Genomic DNA, 21,980 nt, shown 5'->3' with positions numbered 1-21,980 from the left:
CAGACATTTTTAAAGCATTTCTCAAGCTAGTAAAAATTATAGTAGTAATAAAAAAATGTTTCATAGTATACATTAATGACTGGGTAGAGTACATATTCCATTAGTTTAAGTATAGAAGTCTCTTAGGGTGATTATGCATTGAAATGAAAGAATTATAGCAAGCGTATGTTGGGCAATACGAGATGGGTTACTATAGAAAACGGCCGTTTCTGACTTACGGACAAACCAGCTTAGGGACAGTTCTCGGGAACAGAATCATCACGTAACCCGGGGACCGCCTGTATCTGGTCACTAGTTTATTGGCGGTTGTGGGATCCTGCTGTGCGCAGATCATCTGCCTGGTTTGAATTAAAGAGCGTGGATATCAAGTGCTGTGGGAATACGGGACACCTCATTTTTTTGGACCTAAATATCAGCAGTGGGATGTGCTGTCAGCTGCAGTGTGACCATAACATAATGTCTCCTGATTTAATGGTTGTGTTTTTATTTCAAGCCACCTTTAAAATATCTTCAATGTTTCTCAACAGGTATGATGAACATCATAAGCTGCATCATTAAGATTCTCAATCTCTCACACATAAAAGACAGCTAACTGCCTTGTAACCATGACAACATCGCTTTAAGCTCCATTTGCTAATGCAGCCATGATTTGCTACAAATCGCATCACTTATAAATAGTTTTTACATTCCTTCTTTCTGGGTATGTCATGTTGACGCAGACACATTCCTAAAGGTTTTCTGTGATGTCTCCTCGTTCCCTACGACAGATGAGTCACTTGGTACAGGGAAAAATAACTAACCCTCCACTCCTGACATCTACAAATATCACAGTAACTTAGTGTTTCTCAAATAATTTGTCCATCTACAAAGAACTGCGTGTCCGAGTAAGCTTTCAGAGTGATTCTCTGACAGATGATACTGGCTTTGATTCTGGATATTTTTAAAACATCCATTTTCCTTCTCATTTCCCTCTCCAACTGCTGCAGATCATTTCACGGATCTGGTGCTACAAAGGAGGCCATTCAGCCCATTGTGTTCTCAATTCCCTGCTCCTTCCCCACAACCCTGCAATTTTGTATAAAAGCAGAAAATTCTGGAAATACTCAGCAGGTCAGGCTGCATCTATGCAAAGAGATTTTTATTCCTTTGCAAGGGAATATCTAATTCCCATTTGGTTGTGATGATTCAACCTGCCTTCACCACCCTGTCAGGCAGCATGTTCTGGAGTGCAGTCACTAATTTATTCTGCATCCTGTTATTGTTTTCCCTTGTACTACCTCAATAGACTAATCGGATGAAATGATCTGTATGGATGGCATGCAAAACAAAGTTTTTCACTGCACCTCGGTACATGTGACAATAATAAATCAATTTATCAAATAAAAATCCTCCTTTGCCCTCTGATTCTTCCCCCTGATTACCTTTAGTTAGTATTTTCTGGTTACCTGTTGAATTTTGTTTTAGCAGGGCTTTGGTTGAAAGTACTTTCATCCCTAACCTGGTTCAACCTGGGTTGTGCAGGTTGGTTCAAGAACCTGATGGTTGTGGAAAAGTAGCTGTTCCTGAACCTGGTGGCATGAGCCGGGCAGTGGGAATCTTTGATGATAGATGTCGCCTTCTTGAGGCAGGGCCTCCTGTCGGTGGTGCCAATGGTATCAATGCCAAGGGGTGGTGTCTTTGAGATTTGATGTTAAACCAAGGCCCTGTCAGCTCTCCTGGATGGACAGAAATGATCTCAAGGACAACAGTGGCGTGTCCTACTGCCATTGTTTATCCCTCAGTCAACATCAAAAGAGCAGATTACCTAGTTATTATCAATTGCCTTCTGTGGGGACTTGGTCTATGCAGATTGGTGCCATGTTCCCTACAATACAACAGGGACTGATAACATCTCGAAATACTTCATAGCCTGTAAAATGTTTTGGGATGGCCTGAGGCAGAGCAAGGTGCTTTAGAAATGCAAAACTCTTTTTTTTAATCAAACATCTGTATTGTATTTAAAATATAAAGGGTGTTTCTGCAATCCAGAAAGCAGAGGTTCAAAGCTTTCAAAGCAGTCCAAGATTTAATCCAGGGGAAAATGTAATCAATATGTAATTGTCAGCTCTATTTAAGACCAAGCCTGACTCCACTGGCTGGTATCATGCAATCTCTCGCACCCCTACTCTGATAATGCAGTATTAAGGCGTCTTCATATGCATCTGAACGGGGATGGATTCTCAAAGTACTTGTGAATCAGAATGAGACTCAGGTTTGTTATCACTGACGTATGTTGTGAAGCTTGTTTTGAAACAACAGTACAGACATAAAGACATAAAAATTACTATAAATTACAAAAATATATAAATAGTGCAAAAGAGGAATAACAAGGTAGTGTCCATAGGTTCATGGACTGTTCAGAAATCTGATGGCGGAGGGGAAGAAGTTGTTCCTGAATTATTGAGTGTGGGTCTTCAGGCTCCTGTACCTCCTCCCCGATGGTAGTAACGAGAAGAGGGCATGGCCCAGGATGTGAGGGTCCCTAATGATGTATGCCATCTTCTTGAGGCACCACCTCTCAAAGATGTCCTCAATGGCGGGGAGGGTTGTGTCCATGATGTGTCCCTCTGTAGCCTCTTTCAATCCTGCGCATTGGAGCCTCTGTACCAGGCGGTGATGCAACCAGTTAGAATGCTCTCCACCGTACATCTGTCGAAGGTACTAGCGTGCCTTCTTTGTGATTGCATTAATGTGTTGGGCCAATTAGCATCATAGTGTTGAAGTTTGACTTGTCCATGTAAGAGAGCTGGCTGTGGAGACTGGTATATAAATGTGACGTTGGTTGGAGAGCTGTTACTGAGAGCTGATTCCAATCAAGAGACACTCAGGATTTAATGAACAGATATTTTGCTGTGTTAGCATTAAGGCCCATTTAGGTTTTAAAGAGGATTTTCCATGTTTAACCTTGATTTCCTAATGTCTGCATCCTTTATCCTGGATTTCAATAATCTCTTTAAATGCTAGTACTTTTTGAAGTCAAACTCTGCAACAAAAGAAATTTTTCATGAACCAGTTGATTAAGAGTAATTGATTAATCTTGGCATGGTGCTGATTGTATAGATCAACGTTCTCCCTGGCTCAACCTTTTGCCCTGGGAAAGCAGAGGATTGGAGGCCCTCTCAGCTATTGTAGGTGGGTTTGTAGTTGCTACAAGCCCACTATATGACAGGAAATCCCAGTAACAGCATGTTCAATAGCAAAGCTGCCTCCTGTAACTGTAGACATTGTTTGAAGTGATATTAAATCAATGGAAGTATAATACTGGAGTCACAAGAGACTGCAGATGCTGGAATCTGGAGCAACAAACAAACTACTGGATGAACTCAGCAGGTTGAGTAGTATCTGTGGGGGTAAGGTATAATGCAGGAGCAAACAATTACCCATTCCTGAAACCTGACCATTTTTTAAAAGCACTGCAGAATTCAAGCACACTAATACTTGTGCCATTACATTCAGAGATAAATGCTAAAGTCAATAATACAGGCCATTCAGGGAAAAAATAAATGAAAGCTAACTGTGAAGTTTTTTATAAAGCTAGCTTTTAACACCTTCCCCCCTTCCTTAAGTCAGGAAGCTGGTCACATTTCCTGCCCATTCACCCTCAATAATCACTGTACCACATACCATGATCATTATCCTGCAGTCCGCTGTCACGGACACTTGCCCTTCTCTAACAAGGGTAAAACATGGAAGTGAGCATCTGACAGGGATGGTAATTCAAAGAACCACAGTACATTGTGGCTATGTCAGTTTTTCAAAAGTGCTCTTTGAAATTGCAGTTAGTGTCAGCGAGAAGTGTGTACTCCAGTGCAATACCATGAAAGGTACTGCCCATCAGTACTGTATCCCAGGGTTAGAGGCAGAGAGTCACACAACATGGACACAGGCCATTTGGCCCACCATGTCCATGCTGACCAGTGGGCATCCATCTTTATTAATCCTATCTTCCAGCACTTGAGCCATAGCCTTCTATGCTAAGGGGATTTAAGTGCTCATGTGGACATTTCTTATATGCTGTCAGTGACTGCCTCCACCACTGTCCTCGGGCAGTGCACTTCAGGTGCTCACCACTCTCTGGATGAAAATGCTCCCCTTCAGATCCCCTCTAAATCTCTTACCCTGACCCTAAATTTATATCCGTTAGTTTTATTCACCTTTGATAAGAGGAAAAGTTTCCTGCAGTCTACCCTATGCATACACCTCATTATTTTATATAAGATAAGATGGACTCTTGACCTCACAATCTACCTCATTATGACCTTGCACCTTATTGTCTAGCTGCACTGCACTTTCTCTGTAGCTGTTACACTTCATTCTGCATTCTGTTATTGTTTTACCTTGTACTACCTCAATGCACTGTGTAATGAAATGATCTGTATGGACAGTATGCAAGACAAGTTTTTCACTGTACCTTGGTACATGTGACAATAATAAATCAATTCCAATTCCAATACCTCAACCATGTGCCCTCTTAACCTGCTACACTCCAGGGATAACAGACGCAGCCTCTCCAGTCTCAGGAACACTTCATCCCAGGTAACCTGGTGAACCTCCTCTGCACCCTCTTCAGCACTGTCACATCTTTGACCAGAACTGCATGCAGTACTCCAGCTGAGGTCTGACCGATGTTTTATAAAGTTGGGACATAACCTCCCTGCTCTTGTATTTGGTGTCCTGACAAATGAAGGCTGGTATTCCACATGCCTTCTTAACCACGTTATCTACCAGCACTGGCATCTTCAAGGATCTTTGGACTTGCACACCAAGGTCCCTCTGTTCCTCAATACTCCCTAGGAACTGACCATTCATGGTGTCCCAGCCTCATTAGTACTCCCAAAATGCATCACCTCACATACATCAGGATTAAACTCCATCTGCCATTTCACAGCCCATTTCACCAGCACCAATCTCACCCTGTAGCCTCAGGCTGCCCTCCGCACTGTCAACAACTTCCCCAATTTTTGTGTCATCTGTGAACATACTGATAGTGCCCCCTACATCCATATCCAAATCACTCATGTATTTTACAAACAGCAAGGGCCCTAGTATTGCTCCTTATGGAACACCACTGATCACAAAAACAACCCTCTACCATCACCCTCTCTCTCCTATTGCCAAGCCAACTTTGGATCCAATTTTACCAACATGCCCTGGATCCCATGGGCCCTAAGCTTTTGGACTTGTCTCCCATGTGGGACCTCGTCGAAGGCCTTATTGCAGTCCATGTAAACCACATCTACTGCATTGTTCTCATCAATACACTCGGTTACCTCCTCAAATAATTCAGTCAGTTTGGTCAGGCAGGATCTGCCCTTGACAAAGCCATGCCGGCTGTCTCTGGTCAGTCCCTGTCTTTCCAAGTGATCATTAGTCCTGTCCCTCAGGGTAACTGCCCTGCTACTGATGTCAGGCTCACAGGTCTGTAGTTACCAGGCCTTCGTGAAAGGAGGGGGGGGCACATTTGCCGTCCTCCAGTCATCTGGTACCTGACTTGTGGCCAGGGTTATACAGTGACAGGCCTGAATCCATCTGTGATGCACCTCAGTGTAATAAACAGATCTGTGCCCACCAGTATTCTACCCCAGGGTTTAAATGATGACAGACCTGTCCCCATCAGTACTGCAGCCCAAAGTTTATTTGTTGATGAATCTATGTCTACCTCCCCAGGGCAATACTGAGGAGGAATCTCAGGATTGACTGTACTGTGGCTGCAATCTCCATTACCCACATGATGCACTATAGTAACTCGTCAAACCTTCTTTGATGTGCTCACCTGGAGGAATAGGACGGCCAGCGCTTTGGAACACCACCAACTCCTAGTCTCCCTCTGATCATACACCATGCCACTTGGAAATATATCACTTTAGCTTCATCCTCACTGGGTCAGAATCCTGAAGTTCTCTACCTGCAGTCATGGACTGCAGAGGTTCAAGAAAAAATCTCACTATCTGAACGATAGCTGGAAGTGGGCAATAAATCCGAGATATGCCAGCGATCATAATCCCCAGAAAATTTAGATGCTGGGCCAGCACAGAACTGCCAACTGCCTTCCACAAACATGGCCACAAAGCTCATCCCAGGGACAGAGTTGGTGGTGGAGAGAAGCAGGAACCCCGATCACTTCTCCCCAGCAAGCACAACTTGTCCTTCAGTGCAGAAGGGAATTAATTGGGTGGAAAGGTTAAACAGGAAAACAAATGCAAGTTGTAACAGGCTGTTTTAAATATGAACTTTACACAAGTCACAATTATAGCAGTGACTTGTTAACATGCAACAAAAATGATTAATGACAAGTGTTTGCGATAAACCCTCATCCAATCAAGACTAATTAATCATGTGTATGAACAGAAAGTGGCTTTTATCTCCTCTAAATAGAATGCAAAGGTTTGCACTATTTCAGAATCAGTCGGAGTGTGTCTGCAAAGCAGGACCAGATGGGACTGACCTCATATTCCACTGCCTAAGATGCTCCACTCCTGAAACCCTCCAGCAACCAACGCCAGACCGGCGTTCCCAGCTGATTAATATTCATACATTAACCTTTCCACTGTGATGGCTACAGGGTTACAGAAAAAAAATAGTTGACATTTCTGAGGGCAGTGGTTGCCATGTCGACCAAAGATGACTAGTTCTTCAATTGCTGTGAGAATTCACAGAAATTCACAACGTAAATTCACCACCTGGCACGGATATTCAGAGAGATGAACCAGGCACAGATACGATCTGCTGAATTGGTGAGTTTACACTCCAACAGTGGCAGGGATCATAGGCAGCATCCCTGGATTAGTGTCATAGATTCATACAGCACAGGCCCTTCAGCCCACCATGTCCATGCTCACCATCAAGTAACTCATCTATACTAATCCCATTTCCTACTCTTCATCCACAGCCTTCAATGGCTTGGCAATTCCTAGATGCTTCTTAAATATTATGGGAGTCTTATGGAGGTGTATAAAGTCATGAGGCGCATACATAGGGTGAACGCACAGTTTTTTTTCCCCAGGGTTGAGGAATCAAGAACTAGAGGGCATAGGTTTAAGGTGAGAGGGGAAAGGGTTAATAGGAACCTGAGGGGCAACATTTTGACACAAAGGGTGTGTGGAATGAGCTGCCAGAGTGAGTGGTTGAGGCAAGTACAATTACAACTTTTAAAAGACAGGTACATATCAAATTAAATTTAACATGTTAAATTGGTTTATTATTGTCACACGTACAATCACAGTGACAAACTTTGTTTTGCATGCCATCTATACAGATCATTTCATCACAACAGTGCATTGAGGTAGCACAAGGGAAAAGCAATAACAGAATGCAGAATATAGTGTTACAGTTACAGAGAAAGTGCAGTGCAGGCAGACAATAAGGTGCAAGGTCGTAACAAGATGGACTGTGAGGTCAAGAGTCCATCCTATTGTACTAGTAGATCTGCAGAGAGCAGCTTGAAAGGTTTCAGACGTACTGGGCCAAGTGCTGGCAAACAGAATGGGCATCTTGGTATGAACCAAGTGTAGGGAATGGGATTAGCATAGATGTGTACCTGATGGTCAGAGTGGACCAGTTGACCGAAGGGTCTGTTTCTGTGCTGTATGACTCTATGAGTGCCTCCCTCCACCTCCTCAGGCAGTGCATTCCAGATCGCAACCAATTTGTCAAAGGCCTGACTGAAGTCCATGTAAAGCACATCAACCACACTGGCCTCATCAATATATTTAGATACCTCTTCAAGAAACTCAACCTTCCCAATTTTCAATTATGTCCAGTAATCCCATTGGAGGTGTGTGTTCACAACATTATCAGCAGTAAAGTTAAATCTTGCATTTATATAGCACCTTCTCAACTTCAAGAGATTCCCAAAATCCTATAGCAAAGTCCGACAGTGAGATAAAATAACCAGATAACCTGTGTGAGTTGATGAGAATTAAATGGATAAATGTTGATGATCGCCAAGGGAAGCTGCCCTGGGAGGAATTACTGCCTCCGTCTAAAGTCTCATCTAGGAAATGGTATCTCCGACTGTACTTCCATCAGTTTTGGACTTGAGTTCCAGCCCAGGTCTGCATGAAAATTCTGAACCAAAATTCTCAACTTTCTAACTAAGAGGTGAGAGTGGACGGAGGCAAACTGCAGAGTTAAGATGATGAGAAGTGGGCACAAGTTTGATGGGGCTCCAACTACCAGAGAATGATAACGGCTGCAGTATGTTCCACAGTACACACTCCAGCTACTCAGACAGGCTGCCTTAACAGAAGCTCCCAAATCTACAACCTCTACCAGATAAGAGGTGAAGACTAGCAGGTACAGTACATGGGGCACAACCTTCTTCAGGTTACTCTCCAAGTCACACATCATCCTGAGTAGGAAATGCTTCTGGGAAATGGGACATCACAGTAATGGTGATGGTAGAACTCCAGTGACCCAGGTTCGATCCTGACCTCCGGTACGGGTTTTTTGGAGTTTGCATGTTCTCCCTCTGACCCAATGGGTTTCCCCTGAGTGATCCAGTTTCCTCCCACACCCCAAAGACATGTAAGTTGGTAGGTTAATTGACCATGGTATATTGTCCCTGGTGTGTAGATGAGTGGTAGAATCTGGAAGGAGTTGATAGGACCATGGGGAGAATAGGTTACACAGAAAATTAGTGGGGAATGGGATTGGTCTATGAACTAGCATAGATTGGATGGGCCAAAATGGCCTGCCTTCTATAAGGTATGGAAATATATGTTATATTCACCATTCCTTCATCATCACTGAATCTAAATTCTGGAATGCTCTCCAAAACAATAGGGTTGGGTAGGAACTGCAGTGGTTCAGGAAGGCAGCTGAGTCCCAACTTCCCAAGGGCAGCTAGAAATGGGTAATAAATACTGGCCTTGACAGTGACATCCAGATCCCATTAAAGTATAAAACTAAAGCATAATAGGAGGCTATTCAACCTATCACATCCATACTGGCTCTTTGGTTAGAACCAATAAAACACAAACTACCAAAACATTAGCCTTAACCTCACAAACCTAAGATCAAGAGTCTCAATGTTATTGTGGTCAAGTAGCATTGTTCATAAGATAAGATATCTTTATTAGTCACATGTACATCGAAACACACAGTGAAATGCATCTTTTGCGTAGAGTATTCTGGGGGACAGCCCGCAAGTGTCGCCACGCTGCTGGTGCCAACATAACATGCCCACAACTTCCTAACGCGTACGTCTTTGGAATGTGGGAAGAAACCAGAGCACCTGGAGGAAACCCACGCAGACACGGGGAGAACGTACAAGTTCCTTGCAGACAGTGGCCGGAATTGAACCTGGGTCGCTAGCGCTGTAATTGCGTTATGCTAACCGCTACACTACCCTGCCTGCAGTTAGATGATGCCCATCCACCTTGATAACTACCTTAAAGGTACCTTTGTAATTCCATTTTGTTGAGTATTAGAGACTTTGGAAGAAGAGGATTTAAAATAATGTTTGTATGAACTGTAGGGATTTGTGTCCTTTTACCAACAGTACTGATGTGAATCAGTACAGTTTCTCAGAACTTCTGTAATCAGGCCAGGCTGCAGTGAGGTGAAAATGTAAATCACTTGATGTCGCTTTCAATTGCAGTGTTCTCCACTCAAAGGACAAGGGTTTCAACTGGGAGCCTATCAGTGCGTCTGTAAAGAAGGATACTACAACCCTAACCTTATCTCAACCAACACCAATGGTAGTGAGTATCTAATCCTCCTGTGAAAGTAGAAATGCACAAGTATAGGAAAGGAAGAACACAATGTGGCCAATTGTAAAGTCATTGAGAATTTACAACCCAGACACAGGCCAATTGACCCATGTGTCCATGTCAAATGTATCCAGTAGCCCCACTGCCAGAAGAGTTATCCAACCTAATCCCAAATTCCTGTCCTTGGTCTATGACCTTGTCAGATCAAGTAGTCATCTGTGTACTTTTTAAGTATGATGAGAATTTCTCTTCCCAGAAGTGAGTTCCGGACCACAATCAACATGTTTGGCCTGACCAGAGGGTGTCTTTTACTGAGATGTTGAACTCCCAGCAGCAGTAGATATTTGTCTCAGTGTGCATCCCCAGAGTCAGCCCATTAGGGTACAGAGTCTTGTGTTACACAGCTGCTCAGGGTGAACTTTGATAAAGACCACTGGATCTCTTTCCAGAGCTTCTTGACAAGAACACAGTCCATGAGTAATCCCACCGCAGCCACCTCAAATGGGTAGGTTTACCCTCACACTATGGCTCCATGTAAATCCTCTCCCTGACCTTCATCCCAGCTTGTCTTCCTCTGGAAATTCACACATTTTGTCCATTGAGAAGTTATTTCCTGATATTCAGTTGTACAAGGTTTATGCATCATGAACAGTTCAAATCCTGCCTCGAGTACCACAGTGTGTGAAATTCAAGGATGGGCACTCCAGGCTTTGCACTGTGGCCTATCTGAACCCCTCTCTCTGTGACAATTGCAGGGCAGGAGGATGAGGACGTTTCCTTCTTCAGTCGGTTTGCGGTTGACAAACCCAGGACACTATTCCAGTGCCTGCCGTGCGAGAATGGCTGCAGTTCCTGTGTCAGTGACGCTCCCTGCTTCACCCAGGAGGACAAGCACTTACGATTGGCTATTTTGTCATTCCAAGCTTTCTCCATGCTGCTTGTGTTCATCAGTATGCTGGTGGTCTATTGCTTCAGAAGAAACAAGGTGAGGCAGCCTCTGTGTGTGTGTGTGTGTGTGTGTGTTTAAGTTGGTAGATTGGTTTATTATTGTCACATATACTGAGGTACAGTGAAAAACTTGTCTTACATACCGTCCATACAGATCATTACACAGTGCATTGAGGTAGTACAAGGTAAAACAATAACAGAATGCAGAATAAAGTGTTACAGTTACAGAGAAAGTGCAGTGCAGGTAGACAATAAGGTGCAAGGCCATAATGAGATAGATTATGAGGTCAAGAGTCCATTTTATCATACTAAGGGACAGTTCAATAGTCTTTTAACAGTGGGATAGAAGCTGTCCTTGAGCCTGGTGGTACTTGCTTTTAGGCTTTTGTATCTTCTGCCCAATGGGAGGGGGGTAGAAGAGAAAATGTCCAGGGTGGGTGGGGTCTTTGATTGTGTTGGCGGCTTTACCGAGGCAGCGAGTAGTGTAGACAGAGTCCATGTTTGGGAGGTTGGTTTCCGTGGTGTACTGGGCTGAGTCCACAACCCTCTGCAGTTTCTTGTGGTCACTGGCAGAGCAGTTGCCGTACCAAGCCCTGATGCATCCAGATAGGATGCTTTCTACAAGTGATTGATAAAAATTAATGAGTGTCAAAGGGACATGCCAAATTTCTTTAGCCTCCTGAGGAAGTAGAGGTACTGATGAGCTTTCTTGGCCGTGGCATCTACACGGTTGGACCAGGACAGGCTATTGGTGATGTTCACTCTTAGGAACTTGAAGCTCTCAACCCTCTCGACCTCAGCACTGTTGATGCAAACAGGAGCATGTGCACTGCCCCCCTTCCTGAAGTCAATGACCAGCTCTTTTGTTTTGCTGATATTGAGGGAAAGGTTGTTGTCATGACACCATGTCACTAGGTTCTCTATCTCCTTCCTGTACTCCAACTCATTGTTATTTGAGATACTGCCTACTACGATGGTATCATCTGCAAACTGTAGGTGGAGTTAGAGCAGAATCTGGCCACGTGGTTGTGAGTGTATAGGGAGTAGAGTTAGGGGCTGAGGATGCAGCCTTGTGGGGCACCATTGTTGAAAATAATCGTGCTGGAGGTGTTGCTGCCTGTCCTCACTGATTGCAGTCTGTTGGTCAGGAAGTCAAGTATCCAGTTGCAAAGGGAGGTGTCGAGTCCCAGGTCTCAGAGTTTGGAGATGAGTTTGCTTGGAATTACAGTGTTGAAGGTGGAGCTGTAGTCAATGAACAGTAGTAGGTGTCTTTACTGTCCAGAGGCTCCAGAGTTGAGTGTAGGGCCAGGGAGATGGCATCTGCTGTAGACCTGTTTCGGTGGTAGGTGAATTGCAGTGGGTCGAGGTTGTCTGGGAGGCTGGAGTTAATGTGTGCCATGACCAGCCTCTCGAAGCACTTCATGATGGTGGATATCAGAGCCCACCGTTAGAGGTACACACATACTGAGACATACACACATACATGCATCACAAACACCCACTCACACACACCTACATATCACATACACAGAGCCACACACACCCACACGCATGCAGTTGTAACTGCATATCACACACACGCATGCACACACACACACACACACACACACACACACACACACACACACACACACACATATGCATTAGTTTAGCCTGTTAATTTACCCTCTCACCCTCCTCATTAAAATCTTTAATCAGGCATTAATGTTCAAGTTAATGGTGTGAATTGCGTGCCAAATCCTGATAGCCTTAAGACTTGAAAGCTGCCCCACTCTCCATGTAACCAACCCCTCCCTGCAAAGCTCAGGTCACTGACTCACCTGCGCCTTTCGATTCCTTGCACTTTAAAAAAAATCCACACAAAAGGGAAAGCTGGAAAGGTAAATAGCCCCTGCTGCTGAAAGATCAATACACTTCAACCGCTTGACAACAGAGAGATCTCCAGTTATCAAGCAGTGAGCTGCTCCTGATTAATAAGGCCTGTCTGTCTGCCTCCTTCCACCTGGTGGGTGTGGGTGATAAAGGGGCAGGATCAATAAATCCTCGTCTCTGCAAATATTTAATCTTTTTAAAGGATTTCAGTGAATTAATTTTTAAGCCTTAAATCCTTCCCTAGAAAGGTCACTTTTTAACTGTAATGGCTGAGAAAGTTTAGAGTCATACAGCATGGAAACAGGCCCTTCAGCCCAACTGGTCCATGCTGACCAAGATTCCCACCTAAGTCAGTCCCATTCACCCACATTTGGCCCATATCCCTGTAAACCCTTCCTATCTGTGTACACGTCCAAGTATCTTCTAAACGTTGTTATTGTGCCTGCCTCAAGCACTTCCTCTGGCAGCTCATTCCATGTACTGACCACTCTCCAGGTGAAAAGGTTGCCCCTCAGGTTCCTGTTAGATCTCTCCCCTCTCATCTTCAACCTATGCCCTCTAGTTCTTGATTCCCCAACCCTAGGAAAAAGACTGTGTGCATTCACCCTATCTATGCCCCTCATGAGCACATTGATCACATTGTTGGTGTAGATCGTACTGCATGATTGACGATGCATGTTGGACAGATTGAAATGTGATAGTGACCACGTCATTCCAAGTCGTTCTGGAAATTCAACCGGAGCTTTCTGGCGTCAATTACTCTTGTCCTCCTGAGGTGATTTCAGCACAAGGTGTGCACCGTGGAATTGTTCCCCATATACCCAGAGAAATTAGTCCATGTTGAGCTGGGGGCGATCATTGTTGGTCACTGTCAAGTTAACCATGTCCTCAAACTGGGGCCACTGTAAGATGGGTCCTACACTTGCCTTATATCCTCTGGTTTTCATGCCTAGGAACCAACACCCCTCCACCCACTGACCTCCTCCCAGATTCACCCACACCCCCCATCAGTCTAAGCCCTGAGCCCCTGACTCAGTGATCACCCAAACCACACTCTCCCAAAAGAGCTGAATCTCCACCCAGTCTCCTCTCTCACCACCCCAACTAATCATCAAACCCACCCACCGCACCACACTCTGTGGCCCTGACTTGGTCTACAACCACCAGCTCTCCTTCCCGCTGCTTCGCTACCTCTTCCCTCTGCCCCCCCCCCCCCCCCATCATCCTCACACACCCTGTAACCCAACCCTTGGCAGCTGCACAACCATACCAGGCATCACGACAGCACATTCCAATTTCTAGACTATTGCATGCATGTTTTTCTTAAACCTATAACACGTCGTCAGTCCAAGTGGCCTTGGCAAAGTTTCACGCCTCCTCTCTGCTCGTTAATCCACTGAAGGATTTTGCGTGTATTGAGATTTTCAGAGAAAAGGGACAAGCAATTATATTGAACCTTTCACATCATCGAGTGACTGTAGGTCAACGTAGAGTCTTTGGAATGTTCTGCTATGGGGAAATGCAACAGCTAATTAGCACACAACATGTACCCACAAACCAATAGTCTGACCCAGCCTCATTCTATGGATTATAAAATTATGAGAGGCATAGATAGGTTAGACAGAATATTTTTCCCAGGATAGAAATCTCAAATACTTGAGGGCATAGCTTTAAGGTGAGAGGGGGAGAAGTTTAGAAGAGATGCATGGAACAAGTTTTTTACACAGAATGGTGGGTGCCTGGAACGGGCTGCCAGGGGTGGTGGTGGAAGCAGATATGATAGTGATGTTTAAGAGGCTTTTAGACAGGCACATGAATATGCAGGGAACGGAGGGATATGGATCGTGTGCAGGCAGAAGGGATTAGTTTAATTTGGCATCATGGTCGGCACAGACATTATGGCCCGAAAGGCCTGTTCCTGTGCTGTTAATTAATGTCAAGAAACCCAGAACAGCCCTAATCTTCTTTGATCTTGTTCTTTATCACCTCCATCCACCCACCCCCATCTAACCCAAGAGGGTGGACAAGGTCTCAGCTTAACGTTCAACTGAAAGAAGTCATCCCCAACAATGAAGCGTTCTCCCGGCACTGCACTGAGTTCCTTACTCAAGGAAGGGGGCATGAAACCAGAATGGCCTTGGAGATGAGAGTGATTTCAGCAGACTCACAGCTGACACAGGCAACGATACATATTGATAGGTCTAGCGAAGGCTTTTGATCATCACAGACTTATGGCACATTGATCCCTAATATGTGTGTAAGAGCCATGGTAAATATATCTAATCAGTTAGATCAGAGAAAAATTTCTGAGACTTGCAGATATGAATCGATCGCTGATTTGTGCTAAATTCAATGTGAGCAGTAGGTTTCAGATGGACAAGATGTGACCTCAGTGGGAGAGAATCAGTCAGGGTTCTAGTTTATCACTGCAGTCTGGTGACTCTTACTGAAGGTGGCAAATGGTCAGGCAGTAGGAGACCATGCAATTAACCTAATGTGTGATAAACCCTCCATTCTTCCCTCTCCTACAGTAAAAACAGAAAGTACCGCAAACACTCAGCAGGTCCGGCAGCACCTATGGAGAGAGAAACAGGGTTAATCTTCCTGGGTAAAGACTCTTTGTGAAAATGTTTCGACAAAGGGTCTTTGTCCTGAAGCGTTAACTCTGTTCCTCTCGCCATGATACTACCTGAGCTGCTGACTCCAGCATTACTGTGTTTTTTTTTACAGATTCCTAGTTTCTTGATTTTCATTTATTCAACTCTGCAACGGTTAGGTAACCTGCTGATGTTCACTAACTATGCACACATTAATGACGCCCTGTGAAGGTAGATTCTGGAAGGGAAGTCACAACAGAAGGACCAAGGGAATAAAAAGGGGAGCTAAAGCAAAGGGACCAAGCAACTGAGTAAACTTGTGTCACAGTGTGGAACCTGATGAAATATCCCTTTAATTCAAGTATATCAAATGGGTGGAGTGGCAAGCACCGTATGTCATCAACTTAGTGACATTCTCATCTTTGGGTCAGAAAGCTGAGGTCCATAATATTTACCAGCTGATAAGGTAAGATAAGAGGATAAGATTTCTTTATTCATCACATGTACATTGAAACACGCAGTGAAATACATCTTTGCCGTAGAGTGTTCTGGGGGCAGCCCGCAAGTGCCGCCATGCTTCTGGCGTCAACATAGCATGCCCACAACTTCCTAACCTGTACGTCTTTGGAATAATGTGGGAGTGCTATATTGTGAGAGGTGCCAACCATTAAAGTGCAGGAGATGGGGTTGGAGAAACAGAAAGAGAGAGAGAGAGAGAGAGAGAGAGAGAGAGAGAGATATCTTGGTGGATTTTACAAACTGTGATCTAATTGACCAGTATGCATAGATCAAGAGAGATTTATAGATAGACAAAATTAGTAGTTGATACCTCAAGATTTTCCAGGCTATAATCAAACTGAGATATTTTGGATTGGTTATATATAGAATGGACAATGTGGCTTATGTTACAGCGTTGCAATGTAATTAAAGATCTGGGTCATTCACATGTGGAATGAAGATGAGTTAGAGTCTGGAACCTAATTGAGAAGCTCAGACAGGTTAAACATAGTGTAATAAAGAATGACTAGGTGCATGTTACAAGCCAGAGTCTAAAAGTAAGAACTGAATCATTTATAACATAATGTGTTATAGTTTATGCTTATAAAGTAATTTACACCTCCGTTATGGCTAGCATTCATCCCCACAGATTTAACACATAACCCAGGCTGTGTCATTAGTGACCAGATGCTACACTGTCAGGGGTGCCACGTTTCCGACGAGACTTTCAGGCAGACTGTCATCAGTCCTCTCAGATGACTGTAGAACACTGAGTAGCACTATTTTGACGACTGGAGGAATTCTCTTTGTTACCCAATATTTACGCTTGGCCCATGTTGCAGATACAGTTTGGCTGGTCATTATCACATTTGTTGGATCTTGCTATGCACACATGGGTTGCCATATTTCCTACACTGCAATGATAACTACACTTCAAAAGTTACATTGGCTGCAAAACCCTTTGAGATGTCCTATGGTTCTCAAAGGTGCTATAGAAATGCAAATATGAACATTAAAAATAGAGGCAGGGGAAGGTCATTCAATCCTCGTGCCTGCTGTGCTTTCCTTCAAGACCATGGCTGATCTTTTACCTCTGTGCTACTTTCCCGCACTAACCACATATCTTTGATTCCCTCAATATCTAAAAATCTATTGATCTTTGATTGAATAAACTCACAATTGGAGCTCCACAGTCCTCTTGGGTAGAAAATTCCAAAGATCAACCATTCCCTGGATGAAGAAATTTCTTTTGATAACCAATTCTTATTGTGAGATGGTGACCTCTGGCACTAGACATTCCATCCAGTCAAGCCCCTTGAGAGTTATGTCTGTTACAACAAGACCATCTCTCATTTTTTTAACCTCCAGAGTGTAGGCTTAGTCTGTTTAATCTCTCCTCTCCTCAAACCGCCCGTCCAGGGAATCAAACTGGTGAACCTTCACTGTACTCACTCTCTTCCATATGCAGGGAAGCAAGACATTACAATATTCCAAATATGGTCTCACCAGATCTCGATACATTGAAAGAGTGACAGACCATTCTGATCCACTCAGTCAGATCGGCCTTAGAACTCACAAGATGAAAGGTGTAACATTCCCAAATATAGAGCATTGGTTGATATCAATTTCGCTCTGGGACTGAGAGGTCTGAAGGAGCTTTTATTCCTGGAGCTTTGCAGAGTGTTATTGTAAAGAGAGAATGCAGACTAACTGAACAGAGAAAATGTTTTTTCATTAAGTAATAAAGCTAAAAAACAAGGGAATATATTAACTGTGATACTTAATGCAAATTAAGTTCCACAGCTTTACCATCGTGAAGCATCCTAGCTTTTGCTTTAATTGTTGTGGATTCACATGTTTGGGCAATGGGAATTTTTGTCTGGGATTTGGGAATGGGAAGGAACACAATACTTGGTGAAAATGCACAAATCACATAACTCTGAGAGAATGCCTAGTAAGGAAATTTAAAGCTTCCCTTTCCTCTCTTCAGAGAATCAGAGCATCAGGACTACTCCTGCTGGAGACAATCCTCGGAGGATCTATCCTGCTATATTTTCCAGTAAGTACCCAGGCAAATAGCTGTTCATGAAACTGAATTATCCAGATTTTCTGATTCCTCCCCTTTCCCTTCACCATCCCAACCACTGGACAGACCCTGTCCTACCACATTCCCACCCACTTCACCCCAGCCCAAACTGAATACATCACATCTCATCTCACATCCTCACATCTGCAACCCTTTGGACAACCGGTTCCAATCTGCTCAGGACTTTTAATCATAGAAGCACTCAGCAAAGAAGGAAAACAATTAAGCCACCATGCTGGGTCTCTGAGAAACCTTTCTGAGATCTCCTGCCTACCTGTTCAATGTCTAAAGCCCTGCAAATATTCAGTCCCCATAACCTGCACAAATGCAACATAATATTTCAAGAAAATAAGAAAAAAAGCCCTGCTCTGTCTTTTGACATTACAACGGTGACCACACTTCATTGGCCGAGAACTTCAAACACTTCATTGACATTATGTTCATTTTGTCATTTATTTTTGTAAGTGTGTAAGTTATGTATATCTTATGTCAATTTAAGTTAACTTATGTTGTCGTGTTTGTAAAGTACTGTACCGCTCCTGCAAAAAGCTAATTTTCAAAGCATTTATACCCTATGACAATAAACAAACTTAAGAACTTCTCAGTAAGGCTAAAAAGAGCTCCATATTGGTGGCAAGTCTTCCATTTTACCTTTTCTAAACTTAACTCCTCAGCGGAAACACTGGTCCACCTTGTTACTGCCCACTGTCAGGTCCTTGGATGTGGTCTGATCTCTTTGAACCACTTTGGAAGTACAATACTGTAGCAAGCAATTACGTTATTGCTGATTCAGTCCACCAGTGAGAGCCTTCCTTTGTAGATGGTTGACAGATGGCTCGGTCTAAATTTGGAAGCAAATTTACATGTTTGACGCATCTAATGATAATTGCTCACTTTTGGCATCTCATTTCTGATCAAGGATTAGTCAGTATTATTTTTAACTGTTAAAGCTGCAATTCTAATAACCCACACTGGATTCACCTCAGGCTGAAATGATGTAAAAATGGCTTTGACTGTTTCTCTCCCCGATTTTCCAATTCATTTACTTCCGGCAGTGTTGTGAATAGGTGCAGGTTATGCGCCATCCTGACTTGGAAATATATCGTTGTTCCTTCACTGTCACTCGGTCCAAATCCTGGAACTCGCTCCCCGAAAGCACAGATGGCACACCTTCACCAAAAGATTACAATCGTCACACCCAGAGTGTAGTGGTCATCCTGTTATAGGAAAGACGTCATTAAGCTGTGAAGAATGCAAAGATTTATGAGAATGTTCACAGGACTCAAGGGCCTGAGTTATAGGGAGGTGTTGGGCAGGCTAGAACTTTATTTCTTCGAGTGTAGGGGACTGAGCGGTGAGGTGTATAAAACCATGAGGGGCGTAACTAGGGTGAATGCACACAGTCTTTTTCCCAGAGAAAGGAAATCAAAAACTAGAGGACACAGGTTTAAGATGAGAGGGGAAAGATATAAAAGGGACCCAAGGGGCAACTTCTTCATGGAGAGGGTGGTGAGTATACAGAACGAGCTGCCAGAGGAAATGGCTGAGGCAGGTTCAATAACAACGTTTAAGAGACACTTGGGCAGGTACATGGATAGGAAAGGTTTAGAGGGATATGAGCCAAATGTAGGCAAATGGGACCAACTTAGATAGACATCTTGGTTGGCATGGACGAATTGAGCCGAAGGGCCTGTTTCTGTGCAGTATTGCTCTATGACTCTAAGAAGGTGGCTCATCCCCACCATCTCAAGGGTAATTAAGAACAGGTAGTAAATGCTGGCAGTGAAGCCCAGATCCTGAAAAATGAATAAAGAAAAGAACATACACAGAAACATACGGATTAGGAACAGAACTAGGCCTCTCGACCCTGCTCCACCATTTAATAAGGCCTACGTTGATCTGATGGTAACCTCAACCCCACAGTCCTGCCCACAACCCACAGTAACCTTTCACCCCCCCTGCTTATCAAGATTCTATCCATCTCTGCCGTAAAATGGTCAAAATCTCTGCTTCCTCCTCATTTTGAGGAAGAGAGCTCCAATGACTCACGACCCTCTGAGAGAAAAGGTTTCACCTCATCTCGGTGTCAAATGGGTGACCCCATATGGTTAACCAGTGACCCCTGTTTCTAGTTTCTCCCACAAGAGGAAACATCATCCCCTCATGCACCCTAGTAGGACCCCCCAGGATCTTATGTGTTTCAATCAAGTCACATAAGATCCCACTCTTCTAAGCTCTAGCTAATACAAGCCCAGCCTGTCCTGAGACAACGCACCCATTCCAGGTAATGATCGAGTGACCTTCTCCGAACTGCTTTCAATGCAATAATATCCCCCCTTAAATAAGGTGACCAATATTGTTCACAATACTCCAGATGTGGTCCACCAATGCCCTATATAACGGAAGCATAACCTCCCTACTTAGATACGGTAAGATATCTTTATTAGTCACATGTACATGGAAACACACAGTGAAATGCATCTTTTGCGTAGAGTGTTCTGGGGGCAGCCCACAAGTGTCACCACACATCCGGTGCCAACAAAGCACGCCCACAACTTCCTAACCCATACGTCTTTGGAATGTGGGAGGAAGCCACACAGACACGGGGAGAACATACAAACTCCTTATAGACAGTGGCTGGAATTGAACCCGGGTCAATTCTCTCTGTGTAAAAAACTTGTCCCGCACATCTCCTTTGAATTTACCCCCTCTCACCTTAAATGCATGCCCTCCAGCGTTAGACACTTCGACCCTGGGAAAATGATACCAGCTGTTTACCTATGCCTCTCATAATCTTATAAATTTATCAGACCTCCCTCAGCCTCCACTGCTCCAGAGAAAACAACCCAAATTTGCCCAGCCTCTCCTTATAGCACATGCCTTCTAATCCAGGCAGCATCCTAAATTGGTAAATTGGCTTATTATTGTCACATATACTGAGGTGGAGCAAAAAACTTGGTTTTGCATGCCATCCATACAGATTATTTCATTACAACAGTGCATTGAGGTAGTACAAGGGGAAACAATAACAGAATGCAGAATAAAGTGTCACAGTTACAGAGAAAGTGCAGGGCATGTGCACTACAGTGGTGTCATCTGCAAATTTGTACCTCTTCTGCACCCTCTCCAAAGCCTCCACATCCTTCCTATAATGAGGTGACCAGAATTGAATGCAATACTCCCATATTTTGCCCATATCCTTTAATACCTCTAGTTAACAAAAATCAATCTCGGATCTAACCATTGACCTAGAAGTCCATTGCTATTTGCAAAACAGAGTTCTAAATCTCTATCACCCAGTGAATGCTGAGGTGATTCCTCACTTAACTCCCTAGAAGCCTGGCTGGCATTCCTATAACTATGCCCCCTATAGTTCTAGACACCCCAACCAGTAGAAGTAGCTTCTTGCTCTACCCCATCAATTCCCCTCATGAAAACCAATCAAACGTCCTTAATCTTTTATCCAGAGAACATACACATAATGTGTGTAATGTCATCCCAGAACATAACCCCATGGGTTCCAGGTATCAGCCTGGTAAATCTATCCTGCCCTCCCTCCAAAGCCAATATACCCCTCCAAAGATACACTATCCCAAACCTCTTTCAGTACTCCATAGATGGTCTGCACAGGTCTTTGTACAATGTTGACATAATGTCCATTCCAGCTCTCAAGCTTTCCATTAGCCTTTGGTTATTTTCTCTGCATGGAAGCATTTTGGACCCTCAGTTTTAACAACTGATGCTAAGCTAACCGGTCTATAATTCCCTCGGTCTCTCCCTCTCACCTTACTTAAATACTGGAGGGGCAAGCACAATTTTCCAATCAAAATCAATTGTTCCTGAAATAACAAGAACTTGGGAAAATTATAGCTTGGATAACTACAATGCTCTTGCCTGTTTCATTTAAAATCCTGCAGTGAAATCTACCTGGTCCTGGGGATTTATCCCTCTTTACAGCCATTGTTTTCATTATTATTATTTTGTTTACATTAATTGTGATGAGTTTTGATATCTGATTTGATGTTAGTTTTCTTGGGAAGTCTGGCATATTATCCTCTTCATGTACTAAAAATACTGGCACAAATAGTTCAACCTTTCTGTATTTCCTTTGTTTCAAAATCACCACTATCAATTGTAAGATCCATGATCACCTCCTTTTTTTTCATACTCCCTTTCCTTCTTGCCCCTACTATGTGTTTTCTCTTCGTTATATCCCTAAGACTTCCC

At 43.6% G+C, this 21,980-nt stretch overlaps 1 protein-coding gene across 1 annotated transcript in view; it reads left to right on the top strand.

Annotated features, from left to right (window-relative positions):
* Positions 1-21,980, top strand: part of gpr179 (G protein-coupled receptor 179) — a 94,684-nt gene that overhangs the window by 41,385 nt on the left and 31,319 nt on the right. Inside the window, exons 3-5 of the mRNA XM_052038653.1 lie at positions 9,641-9,743; positions 10,508-10,737; positions 17,658-17,726. Of these exons, the coding sequence (XP_051894613.1) occupies positions 9,641-9,743; positions 10,508-10,737; positions 17,658-17,726 (402 nt within the window). The remainder of the gene's footprint in view (positions 1-9,640; positions 9,744-10,507; positions 10,738-17,657; positions 17,727-21,980) is intronic.

Source organism: Pristis pectinata, chromosome 25, assembly GCF_009764475.1.
Source record: "Pristis pectinata isolate sPriPec2 chromosome 25, sPriPec2.1.pri, whole genome shotgun sequence".
NCBI classification, from domain to species: domain Eukaryota; kingdom Metazoa; phylum Chordata; class Chondrichthyes; order Rhinopristiformes; family Pristidae; genus Pristis; species Pristis pectinata.
The sequence above is the reverse complement of the archived record's forward strand: the minus strand, read 5'-3'. Positions and strand labels throughout refer to the sequence as shown.